Genomic DNA, 19683 nt, shown 5'->3' with positions numbered 1-19683 from the left:
AAATAATATTCTTTTTTTAAAGGGAAAAAAGTACATAATTTATAGGTCAGGTCAGAAGTGATCACTGACAAGACCATTAAACAATAGGATATAACAATTGGAATTGCTTAAATAAGTATACAATTAGCAAGGGATGCATGGGAATTGCTTCCTAGTAATAGTTGTTTGTTGTTTTTTTAAATCAGTATGATGATAACCTAGTATTCCTTTAAAATATACACAAATTCTTTTTGTTTTTAACATTTTACACAATGTTTTTTAATAGCTAGGAATATTAGGTTCATGGTCATTTATTCTCAAAACAAGAGATTTGTTTTCAAAATGGCTGAACTTGATAATGTCCTCAATTATCAGTGAAGTATTTAGTAAGGGCTTCACCAATGCAACATATAGTTACATAAAAATGAATAATAATAGAGTGCAGTACCTTTGCCCTTTTCCGAAGAAGTTTTGCTAGTCGTACCACATAAGGCTTAAATTCCCGCTGATGTATGCCTTGCCTTCTAACTTCCAAACCTGAATCATCTGAGACTTCTGGAATGAAGGCCCATCGGTACCTTTGTATAGAAGAATGACATCAACATGATAAGACAGATGTGCCATTTAGGACAAGACTGTATAGTTGTAGAAGGATCACGGCCCTCCCCCACTCACATGGATTCAAATGCTAGCTCTGCCACTTGTAGCCCTGTTAAAATCTTGGGCATATTTCTTAGCCGCTCTGAGTCTTTTCTTCTTCTTTAATAAGTAAGGATACTAACTACTTCATGGGGCTGTAATGAATAAATGAGTGTGGAAAGCGCTTATCACCACATGCTCCGTAATATGGGCACTAGCTTTTATTTCATGAGAACAAAATATTCAACAAAGCTTCCTTTTTTACTAGTTAATACACAAAAAGTTCATAAAAGGAAATTGCTTTTATTTAGTTCATTATTTCTTGATACTATAACAGAATTCAATGTATACTCAGTTAAATGTTAACTGACCACAAAGTTGGAGGAAAAAAGCTGAAAGAATTTAATAAAAGTGTAAACTGGGCTTCTTTCATACCTCATTTTTCTGCCTTTTGTTTTTATTTTTTCCCTAATAAGTAATATTAATATCTGAACATTGAAAAAATTCAAACACTATAAAAAAATGTACACCACAGAAAGATAGTCTCTTTCCCATTCCAGGATCCAGAGTCACCCGTTTCTTATGTCTCCATCCAGAGAATTTATGTATACAAAAACATATTCAAGTTTCTACACATTCCCCTCCCCTTAAAATAAAACTACAATATGACTGCTGTTTCTTTTGATTTAATTCAAATCTTGGAAGTCATTCCATCTCACATGAAGTTTCCCTATTCTAACAGCTGCATGGTAGTCCAGTATTAGAAAGTACTTTAACCAACCAGCCTCCTAGATTGCACAATCTCTACTACCACAATGGAGACCCTCATATTATGTTTATTTTTGTACACAGCTACAAGTATAAGCTGTAAAATCAGTCTCTGAATGTAGCAGAATTGTTGGCTTAAACTTTTGGTGGATATAACCTCTCTGAGGGATAATCTGGCAATATCAATGTACACTTACAACAAGAATAAGAATATCTGTGTTGTTAAGGGCATAAGGGAATCAACTTTTAAATTTTTACCCTACTGATGATTATAGTTTCAATGGGACTTTCGCTGATAATATAAGCTAAGCCTTTTCCCTTAAGTTTAGAAATCCTTCTTTTTCTATTGTTTATCAACTTTATCTCATTTACCCATTTTTCTACTGAGTTATTACTTTTTATATATTAATCATGTTACATTTTTGTCTGCTGGGTATACTACAAGTATGTTCCCAATTTGTTGCTGCCATTTTAATTTTTCAACTATGCAGACATTTTTAATTTTTAGGTAAATTCATAAAATATTTTGGACTTTCTAAATTCTCTTTGTTTTCTTCTATTTTATGTATTTTTCAAAAAGACTTTTTTTTTTTGCATGGGCAGGCACTGGAAATCGAACCCGGGTCCCTGGCATGGAGGGCAAAAATTCTGTCACTGGGCCACCGTCACACTGCCCTAAAAAGACATTTTTAGACTGAAAATTTCAAATACAAAAGTAGAAAGAAGAGCATAATAAACTCTTATGATATCCATCATCAAACCAGCAATTATCAACATAGATTAAACGTTTACTCCATTTTGTATCTGTCATAAATTTTGTTTACAATGTGAGGTAGATTCTTCCTCTCATAATTTTAAATGCTTTTGAACCAAAATACATGATTAGTGGTGAAAGAATGCGATCTGTAATCAAAATTCAAATTCTTTTTAGCTCAAGCAAAGTGAGTAAGAGCTCTTTGTGAAGTTAGGATAAAAAACTGAAATACAGCATATTTTCCTCCTTTGCATTAACAATATCTTGACATAAACTCATTTTGAATCTCATCATGAAGATTAAAACAATACCATGAGTGTGCCACATAATGTTCTTCCTACAGCACTGAAGAATATCATTCCTATCACCTTTGTAATATAAGCGTTCTGGTTGATTTTGGCCACATTCCTGCAATTCTGCTTAGCATTTTCTAAGCTTGTCTAGGAGAAGCATTATTTTAACAGCTATCAGACCAATGGAATTCAAGAGGTAGATGAATATGCTTTCAAATGGAAAAAAAAAATTAAAGGAACTGGAACTCCTCTAAAGTAATTTCTAGTTCTTACCACTAAATTTAATGAAAAGTAGGATTGTGCAACAATTTTTGGAGACATAAGCATGTTTAAATATAGAAAAAGTATGCTGATATCTTACTCATTATCCTATAAATATTCCATTCCAGAATAATAATATACTATCATGTACTGTATAAACACATTTTTGATCTTGTTGATAAATTCTTAAATTTATCACGGACTGGGAATCAAACCTGGATCTCCCACATGGCAGATCAGAATTCTACCACTGAACTACCCTTGCACCCCCTAGTTCACTTATTTAAAAAACTTAGAAACCAAAAATATTTTTAGTTTTTAGGAATAAGGCATTATAAGAATTTAATTTTCTCAATTTTCACCCTATTCCTCTCTATCATCATCACCCTAGTCCAATCTACTATAATCTGAAAATAAAACAGCTTCCTTCATTCTAGTCGTGCCCATTTCTACTCCTTTCTCCACCCAGCCAAAGTAAACTTTCTAAAGTGCAACTCTGATAATATCACTTCCTTCCTCAAAAGGCTCCAAAGGTTTCCAAAGGTTTCCCACTATGCTTAGGATAGTTCAAATTCTTTAATATAGTTTATAAGGTTTTACATGATTTAGTCCTTTTGCAGTCTCTTCTATTAACAGCCTGATTCGGCAAGACTGACCTTTCAATGCTTCTGACAATCCAGGTCCTCTCCTGCCTCTCAGTCTTCACACGTGTGATGCCCCCAGACCTCACTCTTCACGGACTCAGTTTAAGCCTTCCCTTGGGACCAATTTGATCCTCAAAGTTAGAAAAGAACCTCTGCCATCTGGCCTCACAGTAGCCTGTATATCAGCTATCATAATGTCCATCATGTGTTAACTGTCCTTCTGGACCTGAATTCTGTTCCCACTGCGTCACATACACAGGTACTCAATTTGTTGACTAAGTAGCTTACTAATTTTAATATATCCATATCAGCTATTTACATCCAATAACTGTGCAACTTACCCTCCATCAAAAGGATTATACTCTAATAATAAAAACTGAATATTCACTCTACACAAAGAACTTTTAAATGTCTTAGATGTCAGTGACCAAAGCAAATGATTTAAAAAAAAATTCATTTAATATCCTTGCATTTACTTACATTTGAAACTGAGGAAGATTTTCAGAGGGCAATGCCAAAGCCAAATCCAAAAATTTGCAAGCAGCAAGATAGAGATTTAACCACCGCTGGCTGTTATATGAAGTAGAAAAGCCATTACCTCCTGTATAGGTTGTCTCCAGACCAGCCACAGATGGGCCTGACGTCCTGTAAGCAGGAGACGTTATGAGCAGCTGTACCTTTTTACTCACAGTAATTCCTGGAAAAATCTCAAAGTGCAAGCTAATAGTATTCATAATAATTTTGATATAAGCAGAAAACCAGTAATCGCTAAGGAAGGTTATAAACGTTATTTTTCCTATTCTCAAATAAAAACTTTACTTTTTTCTAAATTATAAGAATGTAGAAATGTAGTAAGGAATAACATATCACATTAAAGAAGTATTAAAATACAGACTGCAGGGCAGGCCACAGTGGCTCAGTGGCAGAATTCTGGCCTGCCATGCGAGAGAGTCAGGATGGATTTTTGGTGCCTGCTCATGCAAAACAAAAAACAGACTGCAGATCAAAAAAAAACCCCACTCTGCAAAGAAGGGGGGAAAGCTTTTAATAATAATAAACACATGTATTAGTATAGGAGACTTTATTTGTAAACCTAGCACTGAGAGAGAATAAAATATATTCAAGATACTTGGTCTTAAAGGAATTTTTCAATTTGTAAATTTATTTGTATAAAATTTCCTGCTTGTGAATTTCTTAATTTATGGATTTCTGTATAAAATCCCTGCTTAAATGAAAATAAAGCATATTTAGTCATACATTCATAAACTGCCTCTACTAAAAAAGAATAAAATTAAAGTACATTAAATTGGGATCATTCTCAAAGATCTGAACAAACGAATACCTTGTTATAGGCCACCTGCCATAATAGATTTTGCTGTATGTTGCAATGTTTCAGGGACCAGATCTGACTTACCAAAACCAACACGGCTAATGGGACTGAAATAATACTATTGTACCACTTTTAAATTAAAATTGCCTAGAGGCCAAAGATCACAAATGTCAATAGTTTAGTCCAGTCTAAAATGCTTAAGGAATAAATGAAACTATATTGTATTAAAAATGATCGATTCAATTAGGGACTAAATGTACAAGGCATTCAGATGAAACAGCATCTAAATTTTCCCAGTTGAGTAATATTCTGGATGATTGTAGGATATTAAAAATGGACAAGGGCGGGCCATGGTGGCTCAGCAGGTAAGAGTGCTTGCCTGCCATGCCTGAGGACCCGGGTTCGATTCCCGGTGCCTGCCCATGTAAACAAAACAAAACAAACAAACAAAAAAAAACGGACAAGAATAAACTGAAATAAATTACATATTACCGTGAAATATCTTCATCAGCAGTGAGTTCCTGCTCCATCAGTAAAAATACCTGTACCTGAAGCCATAGAATACATTTTAAATGTTTATTAAAACAGGGTATTTAATCTTTCTTTCAAGTTGTCTTCACGCTGTACTTTCATTAATAAATAAATTTTAAGATATATCTTCATGACCATTTAAATTATATTTAGTTTCTGAAAGTAAAATTGCAAATTTAGCAGCAAAGAGCCTTGCTAATAATCATTTGGCAGAAGTCCAGTGAGATGAAGTCAGGCTTTTGTTTTTGATGATTATGGAACTGAGACACAGTTATAAAAAATAAAAAAATGTTAAAGCACATTTCTTTGTGGGAAAATTATAAATGCTGAGTTTGCAGAGATTTAGAGTCATTTCATTTTTCTTTACTCATCGATCTCCTTTCCCCTCACAAATCATTCAGATGAGGGTAAATGGGTATGGCTTGGGAAGGGGACAGAATGGTATAGGTGGGACTTAAGAAGGTTTTATTGTTTGGGAGTTTACAAAATCTTTGTAAAAATTTCCTTGAAGCAAGCTTAACTCAGGCAAGTGCTGCACCTCAAGAGTGAATTATGGTTTATGCCAATCCAACTAAATTGAGCCAAACCATCTCTATCACTCTAGAGGGGCTATAGGTGGGAACCAGTCTCGGCAGCCATGACAAAAGTTAAAAATATGGCATAGAAGACAATGAAGGAAACCACGTCAGGTGAAGTAATGATTCACAAGGAACTGGACATGTAGGCTGCCTAACTGGAAGGTTATGGAGATGGAATTTGACTTGGTTAACTAACGTTTATCAACTGTAAAAACAGTCAGTAATTTAATTAACTAGAGTTCAATTCTTCTCCAGGATAAGTTTGTTTCCAGTAAGCACACAAAAACTGAATACATTAGATTTACAACCTGACTGAATTAAAATTAACTCACAAGTTCTGTAATCATGGTAGGCCAGAGTGAGGTAAGATGTTGTGGAGATATTCTTAAAAGTAGCACTCTGAAAAACAGGAACACTTGAGAGTGAAGAGTTGGAACCTGGGGCAAACGAAGACTCTCAACCAATCTCTCTGAAAGAAATGGAGTAAAATTCAGTATTTTCAACACTAAATAATTTTAATCATTCTAGAAAACTTTTCTCTATCAACCAGTCCAATACTTCTCAAAGTACTGTGGTGAAAGAATAACAAATATATGTTTTTAAATTTCTAATCTGTTGCAGATTGATACTTTCAGAAAAAAATAAAAATAAATTACTAGAAAAAAGGAAATTAAAGAAACACATACAAAATACAAATGCTCTTTTCTTATCATTAGCGTTAACAGATTTTGTCAAATTGTTATAAAAGTTTAAAATGCTTACTCCCAATTTCTGTACTTATCATGGATGGGAATACAGACTAGTACTCATCCATGGACCACATTTTGAGTAGCACTGATCTAGTAAACTTAAAAAAAAGAAAACCACACATTGCACATGTTGTATAGCTCTGTTCCTGTAACAGCTACTGAAGCAGAGGCTGACTTGGGCAGTGAGGGGTGTACTGGCTGAGAGTAAGTCTGCTCTGGGTAGAGTTCCTTCCCATGGTGAAACTATTTGGTGGCATGGGGTCATGAGTACAGTGGTATCCTGGATACAGAGGGTTACCAAACCCATTCGATGATAACTTTACATAGCTCCTCTCCCATACCCTAAACTAGACTTCGAAATGTTGCTTCTACTCAAAATTTTCTGGCTCTTCCTATTTTGGCCCTCTCCATAAGAGTACATAACTCCTTTATCCTCAGTAAGAAACCACTAACATCTCCTTGCAACAAAACAGATTTACCCTTCATCCTCAAACATGCATTCCTAAGGAAATCTGAACCAAACAGTAAAACAGGCAAGGTTCTATAAACTCAGTGTTTGATGTAATTTGGACACTGATAATGATAATTCCTGTTGTTTCAGGGGAGCAAATTTCTAATTCTAGGACATTCCCCATTGAACTACCCGCATTTGGTATATTTCACTCCAACTTACAATTTAGGGAAAGTATTTTCTAAGGAACCAAAAAACCCAAACATAGTTTGGAAGACAGAAGGAATACATTTCCACTATTTACCTTGTATATCTGGAAGATACTTCTGGTATTGATCAATTTCACTACTGAAAATAGCAAATGCTAATCTTTTGAGAAGCATGGCTCTCTGTTCTAGTTCCACATCACGGTTAGCAAAGAGATTAAGTGAACTGCTTTGAGCCACAGCCACTCGAGCTGAAAAAAGAAGGCAAATAAGAGAGACTATAATACAGATATTCCTCTGGTAATGTGAAATGGAATTATTCTAATATTACTTATTAAAAATGGATAAAGAAAAAAAATGTGGATAAAGATGCCTTATGACATTCAAGAGTGAGAGGAGCTTGGAGCAGAGAACTTGGGTCTCCTCTCTGAGACAGAAGGGCTGGCAAACTGTTTCAGTATTTATAAGACAGAAGACAAAGAGGTTGGAATTGTGATAAAGACAGGAAAATTTATTACTGGATTTCAGAAGGTAAAATCAATATTAATATTATTTTACAAAGGCCTATCAACTTTTCCTTTCTAATGACTTGTCACGTACCCTCTGGCTTACTCTGCTGCTGCAAGACTGTCTTTTTCTTTTTTTTTTAATAATTTTTTATTAATTAAAAAAAATTACAAGAAACACAAACATTCCCAACACATACACTCAGCAATTCACAATATCATCACATAGTTGCATATTCATCATCATGATCATTTCCCAGAACATTCGCATCAATTCAGAAAAAGAAATAAAAAGACAACAAAAAATATAACAAACAGAAAAAGAAATTTTACAGGCCATACCCCTTACTAATTCCTTTCATTGATCACTAGCATTTCAAACTAAATCTATTTTAAAATTTGTTCCCCTATTATTTATTTTTATTCCATATGTTCCTCTCATCTGTTGACAAGGTAGATAAAAGGAGCATCAGACACAAGGTTTTCACAATCACACAGTCACACTGTGAAAGATATATCATTATACAATCATCATCAAGAAACATGGCTACTGGAACACAGCTCTACATTTTCAGGCAGTTCCCTCTAGCCTCTCCATTACATCTTGGATAACAAGGTGATATCTACTTAATGCATAAGAATAACCTCCAGGATAACCTCTCGACTCTGTTTGGAATCTCTCAGCCATTGACACTTAGTCTCATTTCACTCTTCCTCCTTTTGGTTGAGAAGGTTTTCTCAATCCCTTGATGCTGGGTCTCAGCTCATTCTAGAGTTTTTCTCAATCCCTTGATGCTGAATCTCAGCTCATTCTGGGATTTCTTTCCCACACTGCCAGGAAGATCCACACCCCTGGGAGTCATGTCCCACGTAGACAAGGGGAAGGTGGTGAGTTTGCTTGCTGTGTTGGCTGGAGAGACAGGCCGCATCTGAGCAACAAAAGAGGCTCTCTTGGGGGTGACTCTTAGGCCTAAATTTTAAGTAGACTTGACCTATTCCCTGTGAGGTTAAGTTTCATATGAACAAACCCCAAGACTGGGGGCTCAGCATAGTTTTGGTTGTCCACACTGCTTGTGAGAATATCAAGAATTACAACTTGGGGAAGTTGAGTTTTCCCCCGTTCTCAACATTCCCCGAAAGGGGACTTTGCAAATACTTTTCCACTCACTGATCAAATCACTCTGGGATTCACCGGGGCATCACACCTGGACAAACCAACAAAATCTCATGTCCTATACAAAGTTCCATGTACTTAAGGTGTTCAATCAACTATCTACATAAGTTATATTAGGAGATGCACTAGTCAAAGTATAGATTTGTACCAAACATTTCTTGCTTTAGTCTCACACATCAGTTGAAATTTTTAAATATTAATTACCATCTATTTTCAGCACACTGCAGTAATGACATTCTTTTGTTCTTCCTCATGCAAAAACATTTTTAAATTTGTACATTTAGTCACTATCATTATACACTCTAGGCATTCCTAGATTACACCATCTCAATCTTTATCGTCTATCTTTCTTTGTGATTTCATTTATGCCCCAGCCCTCCTCCCTCTATCATTCTCATATGCAGTTTCATTCAGTGTTTTAACATAATTGTACTACAGTTAGGTAATACTGTGTTGTCCATTTGAGTTTTTATATTCAGTCCTGTTGCACAATCTGTATCCCTTCAGCTCCAATTACCCAATATATCTCCTGATGGTCTCTGTTACCAAGGAGATATTCCAAGTTTATTCACTAATGTCAGTTCATATCAATGAGACCACACAGTATTTGTCCTTTTGTTTCTTGCTAATCACACTCAGCATAATGTCCTTAAGGTCCATTCATGTTGTTACATACTTCATAACTTTATTCTGTCTTAAAGCTGCATAATATTCCATCTTATGTAAATGTCACAGTTTGTTTAGTCGACTGTCTGTTGATGGATATTTTGGCTGTTTCCATCTCTTGGTAATTGTTAATAATGCTGCTATAAATATTGGTGTGTAAATGTCCATTTGTGTCCTTGGCCTCGTGTCCTTTGAGTAGAGACAGCATATAGATGGGTCCTGTTTTTTAATCCATTCTGCCAGACTATGTCTTTTGATTGGAGAGTTTAATCCACTGACATTCAGTGTTATTACTGCATGGGTAGTACTTTCTTCTACTATTTTGCCTTCTGAATTTTATATGTCATATCTAATTTTCCTTCTTTTTTACCTTTACTCATAGTCTTCCCTTCTATCCTCTTCTCCACACCTCTCTCTTCTGCCTTCATATCTGTCTCTAGTGTTCCCTATAGTATTTCTTGCAGAGCTGGTCTCTTGATCACAAATTCTCTCAGTGATTTTTTTGTCTGAAAATGTTTTAATTCCTCCCTCATTTTTGAAGGACAATTTTGCTGAATATAGAATTCTTGGTTGGCAGTTTTTTTCTTTTAATAATTTAAATATATTATACCACTGTATTCTCACCTCCATGGTTTCTGCTGAGAGATCTGCACATAGTCTTATTGGGCTTCCCTTGTATGTGATGGATTGCTTTTCTCTTGCTGCTTTCAAGATCCTCTCTTTCTCTTTGACCTCTGACATTCTGATTATTAAATGTCTTGGAGTATGTCTATTTGGATCTATTCTCTTTGGGGTATGCTGCACTTCTTGGATCTGTAATTCTAAGTCTTTCATAAGAGTTGGGAAATTTTCAGTGATAATTTCCTCCATTAGTTTTTCTCCTCCTTTTCCCTTCTCTTCTCCTTCTGGGACACCCACAACACGTATATTCATGCACTTCATATTGTCTTTCAATTCCCTGAGTCCCTGCTCATATTTTTCCATTTTTTCCCCAATAGTTTCTGTTTCTTGTCGGATTTCAGATGTTCCGTCCTCCAGTTTAGAAATCCTATGTTCTGTCTCTCGAAATCTACCATTGTAGGTTTCCATTGTTTTTTCATCTCTTCTACTGTGTCTTTCATCCCCATAAGTTTTGTGATTTGTTTTTTCAGACTTTCAGTTTCTTCTTTTTGTTCTTTCCTTGCCTTCTTTATATCCTCCCTCAATTCATTGATTTGGTTTTTGATGAGGTTTTCCATGTCTGTTCATACATTCTGAATTAATTGTTTCAGCTCCTGTATGTCATTTGAATTGTTGGTTTGTTCCTGTGACTGGGCCATATCTTCAATCTTCCTAGTGTGATTTATTATTTTTTGCTGGTGTCTAGGCATTTAATTACCTTAATTAGTTTATTCTGGAGATTGCTTTCACTTCTTTTATCTAGGGTTTTCTTGCTGGATGAATTTGTTGTCTATCTGTTCTTTGACATTCTGTTCAGCTTTATCTGGACCTTTAGCTTAAGTTTTGTTTACCAGAGGAGAATTTTTCAGTTCTTGTTTTCTTGTTTCTTGCCTTGCTTGTGTGGTGCCTTTCCCACACACACACACTTAGGAGGGTCTACTTAGATATTATATACCCCAGCCAGATTTTCCCAGACCAAACTGGCCTCCTATCAGGAGGAAAGAGTCGTCTGCGTTGGTTTTCCCTGAGGGTGAGACCCAGCAGGTTGAAAGACTTTCCTGTGAAGTCTCTGGACTCTGTTTTTCTTATCCTGCCCAGTATGTGGCGCTTGTCTGACTGCAGGTCCCACCAGCATAAGATGATGCAGTACCTTTAACTTTGGCAGACTCTCCCTGCTGGGGGCGTGGTGGAGACAGAGGAGAGGTTGTAGGCTGGTTTTAATGACTTCAAATTACCAAGCCCTGGGGTCTGAATTCCTTGAGGGAGGGATTCTACCTGAGTTGGGCTTCACCCCTCCTCTGGGGAAGGCACAGGCTCCAGACAAGTCCCCAAAAGAGCTCACTTCTGCCTATGTCTGGGGCAGTTGCAGCCCGAAAAGTCCTGCTGCTGTATTCAGAGGCAGTCAAGCCTTTGCAGATACACAGCCACAAAAACTTCTGTTTCCTTCTCTTTTTTTCCCCCTTTTTCTGTCAGTCCTGCCCCCTTGGTGCCGGGGCAAAAATGAGCAACCTCCACTTTGATCAGGTTCACCTAAGCTGGGGGCCTATTTTTAGTAGTCAGAATTTGTTAATTAGTTTCACAACTGGCATTTGATTGTGCCCAGTCCCTGCTGCTGGTAAAGTCCTTTCCTTTCCCCTCTGGGAAGCAGCCTGTGGGGGAGGGGTGCTGGCTGCCGCAGCTTTAGGAACTCACAGTTCTGGGGGGTGCTCGCAGCCGGTCCAGCTGGTCCAGACTGGGGTACGCCATGTGTCTGGTCACTGACGTGGCCCCAAGAGCTGTTCTGTACTGTTTCTGGTTATTTAGTAGTTGTTCTGGAGGACGAACTAAAACGCACACGTTGTTAAGCCGCCATCTTGACCCAGAAGTCTCAAGACTGTCTTACTTACTATTCCTTTAACCCATTCCAAGGCTTTTGTATTTTTGGTTCCCTAAGACTGCAATGCTCTTTTCCTGTAACTTTCCATGGATGGTTTCTTCAGTTTCAGCTGAAATATCTGCTCTTTAGAGGCCTTTCAAGACTCCCTTGTTTAAAGCGGAATCCTTTCAGTTAGAATCACCCTTTTTTATTTCCTTCATAATGTTTCATCCCTGAAATAATCTTGTCTATTTGTTTACAGTTAGCATAATGGCTGGCCCACTGAGGTCTTTTAATAGAGCTTTGTTGAATAGATTACTTTGCACCTCACAACAACCCTGTGAAGCAGACAGAAAAGACAAAAAGTTGCCCTTTGGGTGGGCCACGGTGGCTCAACAGGCAAGAATGCTTGCCTGCCACGCCAGAGGACCCGGGTTTGATTCCCAGTGCCTGCCCATGTAAAAAAAAAAAGTTGCCCTTTTTCCAGATGAGGAAACAGTAGCTTGGCTAAAGAATTTACAGAAAATCTTAGAGACTCAAACAATTTCATTGCTATTTAAGTTTATTTTGTTTTAGCAACTTTCAAACTTTTAAAAAATATCAAGATAACCTTTATTTCACAGCAAATACTACATGGAGCCCTAATGTATAAAATCACTCAAGACAGAGTAAAAGGAGGGTAGAGGGTGATTCCTACCTTCTTGGTCTCTCTTTCTTCCTTCACAGGAGATAAGCAGAGTGCAAGACAATTAAAGTGACTTGTCTGATAAGCTGGACCCAACTGCCTGTCATTCCCCACCTTTGCACCTGTTCATCTTTCATTTATTCAGTAATTATTTACTGAGTGCCTATTATGTGCCAGGTACTATACGCTGCATGTTGGAAAAACAATTTAGAGTCAAATTAGTCAAGGCCCCTTCCTTAAATTGGTTGCCCCAAAAGGACTAAAAGTTGTACTTACTATTTATCAGTAAATTGACCTCTGTAAATTTTAACATTATATCTCTATAAGGTACTAAATACAACTGACAAAGAGCTAATTCAGTAGTTCCAGATAAGAGCAATAGGAATAGTAAAAATGAGTCACGTATAAGAAAGACACTACTTAGGATGTCATCTCATAATACTTACTCATCAAATCTCTAAATGTTGTTTTGTCATGTGTCATGAGATTGTCCATAATTGCTCTCCAACTGAAAAAGACAAGATTATGATGTGTAATTAAGATGCTGTTGTTGCTATTGTTAAAGAAACAGTATTCTACTTTGTGGGATAGTAATTGATCATAATGAATAAAAGGAAGATGATGACTTACTGATTAACACAAGAAGCATCCATCTGAAAGAAACTGGGATCCATAAAGAGGTCAAAGGCCTCTTTTTTCCAAGCTCTCCGTGTGTACTGATATCCACTAAGACTGCTAAGCAGTTGGACACAGGCTCGATAACTCGGGGCATTATGTGCACTATTAGGGAAAAAAAAGGACCACAACCTAGGTGTTATAAATTTTATTATTATATTAAGTTATACACAAGTGTTTGCTTATAAGACAATGACATGAAGTCATGAAACAAAAAGTACCATGAGAAAAATAATATCTGAATACGTTTTTTTACCATTATATTCTAAGGTAAAAATCATGGTTTTTGGTTAACTCTAAAAGTGGTAATAAGGGAACATAATTAGTTTCTAGCAGGCTATAAAGTACTTAATAACTCTAAAAAATAATAGTACCTGTGATTTCGGAGGTAGGGCACAACGTAATGCATAATATTTACAAGTAATGGAATAACCCGTTCCTTTTCATCACTGTAGAAAACCATATCCAAAAGATGAGCTAAAACCTATGAAATGGAAGAAGTGAAGTACAGTATAATCTACAAACTGAAATTGACATCAACCAAAGGAATTGATTTTTGGTCTGTAAGAAAACCTATAATACCTTAAAATCAGAAAAATCTGAAAAGTCAGATTTCTCCAAGTCATTTTTACATTAACAATTTCGGCCACCATTTGCTTTTTTGTCCATTATAACTATAGTATATAAAAATGGGCAATTATTATTTCCAACTGAGAGATAGGGAAGTATATAAAGAGAGAGGTCAAGAACTTTTTAATATGACACAGTGAATGAATAGTAAATTTAGGGTTGGAAACTCATATTCTCTTTCCTGATTCTGATAAAAGGTGACTTGGTATAAACCAACCAAAGAATTGGGCTGCTTAAGCCCAAACTCTGTCAATTAACAGCTATTTGGCTTTAGTCATGTTACTGTTTGTGAAACTTAGTATTTACATATTTAAAGGGGAAACACAAATGACCCACAAGGCTGTATAACAGTATATAAAAAAGAACATGTCAGATGATGTAGATGGATGTCTGGTAAATTGTAAAACACTCAATTGTGGCAGGCATCATTATATTACCTCTACCCATCCCCACTATATTGCAATACAAAAGCACTTCTCTTTTTAATAAATAGTGTACAGGGAGAGGGAGGAAAATCAAAGGCTGTTATAATTAATATTTAACAAACAAAACAATCTGAATACTGATAAGGTCATAACCTTGTTTTGGTTAATTGTATACAGTTTTTCCTAAAAGTACAAAATAGCATTTCAAGTTAAAATCTCCTTTTTGAATACTTCTTAATATTTATCTGTGAAACTATTTACTTGAAGGTTCATGTGAAAAAACTTGACAATATTTACCTCAGACAGTAAAGTTAATGCATGAACACTATATACAGAGGGGGTTATGTTTGAAGTTTCCATTGCAGGTGATAACATATCTAATAAGAGAAAACACAGGTAAAATAAAGATATAGTTAAGTTCTTTCTTATTGAAAAAAAGCCACCTATTGAACATAAGAAAAGGATTGATTTTATGGTATTCATTGTGCTAGCTGATACAACTGCTGAATGAATATACATTTGCAAATATAAACCTAACTGTTTGAAAGTAATACCTTCAACATCAGATTCCAAATTGGTTCCATCCACCATTATTTTGGGAGAAGGCTTAACTTCAAGATTTCGTCGCAGCCATGTTGTCTGTTCCAAAGAAGAACCAGCAATTGCACCAATTGCATCCACTACTTTATGAGTCACATCCTAAAAAAACAAGGAAGAATCAGGAGTAAACATACTATCACCATACAGTAGTTTTGAATTTTTGTTGTTCAGATTTCTGTCAATAGATATTTTATGACAGATATTGGTGATTTTCATAGTACCATGCACTGGTAAGAATTGGAAGACACTCCACAAATATCTTATTTGACTCTTCCCTTTTGGAGATGGGGGCCCTGAGAAACACAGACGTTTGGCAACGTGACAGTCCTCAATTCTAATGCCTTACCTGAAGGTCTCTTTGATCTTTTTTATTTTCCAAACTAGGGTTTTTCATAATAAACTCATTCAGAACCCTAAAAAAAGGCCAAACAGAAAAACAGAAACAACATTATTCTGAAGAAAATGATGCAATCTAATTTCTCACAGTCAGTAAATGGCTTTGTGGCCTCAATTTCTATTTGTAACTGTAATGAATACACACATACACACACTGAAATACAAAAACATATGCCCGAAAAATAGCATTATTTTTAAGAGCAAAGAATTGGAGAGAACTCTGTCCAGCAACAGCAGAAGAGATAAGTTGTAGTGTGTTTATACAATGGAATACTAAACTGCAACAAAAATTAATAAATTTAAAGCTACATGAAATTACATGGATGAATCTCACAACATATGTTGAAAGAAGGCAGACATAAAATAAAATATTTATATGTACAAATGGTTGAAAAAGACGGCAAAATTTATCTATGGTGCTAGAAGTCAAAATAGTAGTTATTTGGGGGAGAATGGAAACAACAGCAATTTGGAGGGGTCCTGCAGGGACAGGTGATGTTTTTCCTTGACTTGGGTTGTGATTATGCAGTTGGTGTGCTCACTTTGTAATAACTGATAGAGTTGTGTACTTATTATCTGTATGTTTCAGATAAGATACTGTATTATCTTATTCTTCAGTATGTTTCATTTATCAATAAAAATGTAAAAATCCCCTCAATTTTAAATTATAACACAAAAGTGATTTATTATCATATGCATATATGTATTATAATAGATTAAAAATACTAAACAAATGAAAAAATTAATTTCCACTTTCCCATTATTTGCTAAAATTCTACTTAATATTTATTTTGACTGATTTTACTAAGATAAATTATATACCTAATTATTTCCAAACTAATATGTAAAACGATACTGAACAAAATCTTTATGTTGAGTTCTATTTTGTAACTAGGAAATTTTAGAGGATCAGTGGATGATCGGCAAAAAAAAAAAAAAAACTATTAGCAATTTTAAAAGAGAAATTAATTCAGGCTATAACATAACTGAAAATGTTCAACTTTTGCTTTAACTCAATGATCAGAGAACCTATGTGTTGAGGAAGAGGTAGGACCCTTCATTATCTGAGAAAGGAGAGGGGAAGCGATGCTAGAGGAGGAAACAGTACAAAAGGTAGAAGGTACAAGTCAAAATGGATGGTCTTATTGTTTTGTTTTGTTTTGTTTGGTCTTATTTTTTAATGAAATAAAAAAACCTGTAAATACATTCTCTCTATTGAGTTTTAAAACAACCCAGGGATAGATAGGTCAGATATTACTATCCTTGCTTGACAGATGGGAAAATAGCCTTGGAGAGATTTACTGACGCCCTCAAGGCCACATAAATCTAATTAAAGGTGAGATGATAATTAAGAATCAGAAATCATAACAAGAATGTTGTTTGATTTCCAGTGACTACACTTATCTTTCATAACTAAAAATTATGCACGAGTTATCTTAATCTTTGATCCAGGAAATACAGAGTCCACTGCTATATTCATTACATCTTTACTGCCTAAATCTCCTTCAGTTTTTAAATCTAGACAATTTTCAAAATAGTTAACATGAGGTTCCAAAGGTCATCATTATCTGAAATTTTTGAGAAGGATCACTAGTTGACCTTGACTCTCAATGTTACTCAGCTACTTATAGCCTGGTCAGCCCTTCTCAAGCTCTACCCACTGTTCCTTCTCTCTACTTCCAGGTGGAAGACTAAATTCCTTCTACTTTACTGAGGCAATCTCATCTTCCCTCCTTTCCACTTCAAAATTTCTAGATTAGGAGGTACCAAACTGGAATTGCTAGTTCTTTCAATAATAAGGGTAGAAAATAAGGCTACTTATATAGAACCACACCTATCCATACAGAATCATTGTCAGAACTGCAGAAGCTGACTAAAATGTCAAGGTTCTTTGTATTTGATTGGATTTATATCCATTCAATGTAATAACATTGATTTTCGCTGTCTATTAATGACATCTTTGGACTGTCCAAAGTAATGTAAAAAAATTGGGAAGAAGTTTACTTCTTTTGTCTTATGCAGTACTTTTCAAAAAAACTTCTAGTGTGCACACTAGAGATCTAGTTAAAATACACATTCTGATGAGGGAGGAATGGGGTGAAACGTGAAATTCTACATTTCAAACAAATTCCCAGATGATACCACTGTTGCTGACTGAAAGATTAAAGGCTGAGTAGCAAAATCTTAAAGAAAATGCATGCTTATTTCTCATTCTTATATTGGCCATTTCCCTGTTCCTCACACCCTCCCAGCAGTCTCTGGAATTTAGTGCTATCAGTGAGCCACTTTCTTTCCAGGATACGTAACACTTATTGGCCAGGCACTGTTATAAGAATTTAATTTAATTCATTTAATCTTAATAACAATCTTATGAGATAGGTATTATAAACACATCCATTTTACAGATGGAGGGGTTAAATAACTTACCCACACAGCTAATAAGTAGAATAGCTGAGATTAAACCCCTACAGACTATGACTTCAAAATCTGTGCTGCATACTACTCAAAATTCTCAGGCATTCCTTACTACTACTGGCAATTTCTAAACCATATGCATTTCCTCTTACAAAACTTTTCTTTTTATAATCAAATTTTTCAAAGAATAATCCACAACCACTTTCTCACTCTAATCCTTTGCTGTTAACATTTATGCCTACTATCTTGCAAAACTCCTACTCTTAAATCACCAGTGCCTCCCCAAATCATCAATAAAGACAGCCTCTTATTATTCCTCATCTTCCTTAACCTCTTTAATGTGGAAACCATATCCTTATAGCTTTCCTTTGCTGTGGTACAATGAACATATCTGTTTATCCTCTTTCTCCTTTGTCCAAAATGTTCTTCTTTATTTGTCTAAAATCCAAACATCAGCCCTTTACTCAGTTTATACACATGCTCCCCGTGTGACTTCTGGACCTCCCACCTCCATTCATCGAGCAATTTATTCATGACCAATGATGGACCAAGAATAAGGGTAAGCAAAAATCAGACATTGTCTATGCCATTATGGTTCATGCAGTTAAGTAAGAGAATTAGCACTAATTAATCATACAAATAGATCAGGAAACTTCAAGGCATAGAGAGAACATGACTTTTCCATGCCTACTAGGTTCAGGGCCCAGTTCACATGTCCATTTTTCACTTAAGTTCCACTTCAGCCATCCTACACACTTCCTTCCCTTTCAATCCCGCACTCCCCGAAAAGTAACTACAGTTAACAGTTTCATGTTAGTACATTTACATTTTGTGTATGTATAAACACATTTTCCTCCTCCCCTTCAAACAGACCTCGTATTATATACATATTTCTGCCCGATGAGCACACTATGAGACGGTAGAGAGATCACATCCTCACCCAAAACATCTGTTAGCCAGCAGTTAGGACAATGAACATAATCTTTTTATTTGAAATAGTATTTTTAAGTGAAACTGCTTACCCAAGTATAAGAAACTGCCCTGGGGCTGGAAGACTTAGCTGTATAGAGTCTTTTAGAAGTACCAACAGTGATGCCCAGCTATCCACTAAACTGGGCACAGGAATTCTGCAAGATAAATACAGTTTGTATATATAGAAAGCCACAGTTAACTTTAATTTTCTCTTTGTTTTCCCACAGTCTTTAACATATTTTCCTACTTCTTTTTCAGAAACATTTCCTAAATTTTTAGATTATGATAGAACAAAATTCCTTAGAGCTTTACATTTTCTATTAACAATATGTAAGAAAAAAATTAAATACATTTAAAATACCCAGTGCAATTTCTTAATCTAGAAATTTTGTATGGAAATCCCAATTTTTAATCACATGGACTTCCAAAAATAAAATTCAATTGTAATAAGTCTCAGTTTAATTACTGATATCACAGTTACCTACTACCTACACCCTGATCTTTCCACTTCCCTCTTATATTAGCTCTTTTTCCTTTACCTATGGATCTCTACCTCATTTTGAGGGCTATTAGTCTATCCTGAATCCCATTCTCTCACCTGTAAATAAACTAGAACTATTTTTGTTTCAGCCTTATTTAAAAGCTCTGCATCTAAGTTCAGATTTTAGGCAGTCCTTTCTCTAAGTCACAACCAGTTTAAACACACTAAATATTAACTAACTTTATAAATGTTAGATATAGATCACAAATGGATCCCAAGCAGGTAATTAAAATGGAATTATACTTTAAGAAGAATAAAGATTCAGATTCTCGAGTAAGAAGAAGTTATCAAGACTAAAAC

General features: G+C 35.5%; 1 protein-coding gene across 6 annotated transcripts in view; it reads right to left on the bottom strand.

Moving 5' to 3' along the window:
* The window catches only part of DOP1A (DOP1 leucine zipper like protein A), a 186579-nt gene that overhangs the window by 4209 nt on the left and 162687 nt on the right, over positions 1–19683 (bottom strand). For 4 of the 6 annotated variants that reach the window (XM_077162334.1, XM_077162336.1, XM_077162335.1 and 1 more), the window contains 12 exons: positions 18893–18997; positions 15406–15472; positions 15014–15158; positions 14757–14836; positions 13779–13888; positions 13360–13509; positions 13176–13237; positions 7282–7434; positions 6110–6246; positions 5161–5216; positions 3819–3983; positions 428–557 (listed from right to left, as the gene is read on the bottom strand). In XM_077162334.1, coding sequence (XP_077018449.1) covers positions 428–557; positions 3819–3983; positions 5161–5216; positions 6110–6246; positions 7282–7434; positions 13176–13237; positions 13360–13509; positions 13779–13888; positions 14757–14836; positions 15014–15158; positions 15406–15472; positions 18893–18997 — 1360 coding nt within the window. Of the gene's footprint in view, positions 1–427; positions 558–3818; positions 3984–5160; positions 5217–6109; positions 6247–7281; positions 7435–13175; positions 13238–13359; positions 13510–13778; positions 13889–14756; positions 14837–15013; positions 15159–15405; positions 15473–18892; positions 18998–19683 lie in introns of those variants that run through there. The other 2 variants (XM_077162338.1, XM_077162339.1) reach the window with 1 other exon arrangement.

This window comes from Tamandua tetradactyla, chromosome 5 (assembly GCF_023851605.1).
Source record: "Tamandua tetradactyla isolate mTamTet1 chromosome 5, mTamTet1.pri, whole genome shotgun sequence".
NCBI classification, from domain to species: Eukaryota; Metazoa; Chordata; class Mammalia; order Pilosa; family Myrmecophagidae; genus Tamandua; species Tamandua tetradactyla.
This window is presented reverse-complemented; position numbering and strand designations above follow the sequence as displayed.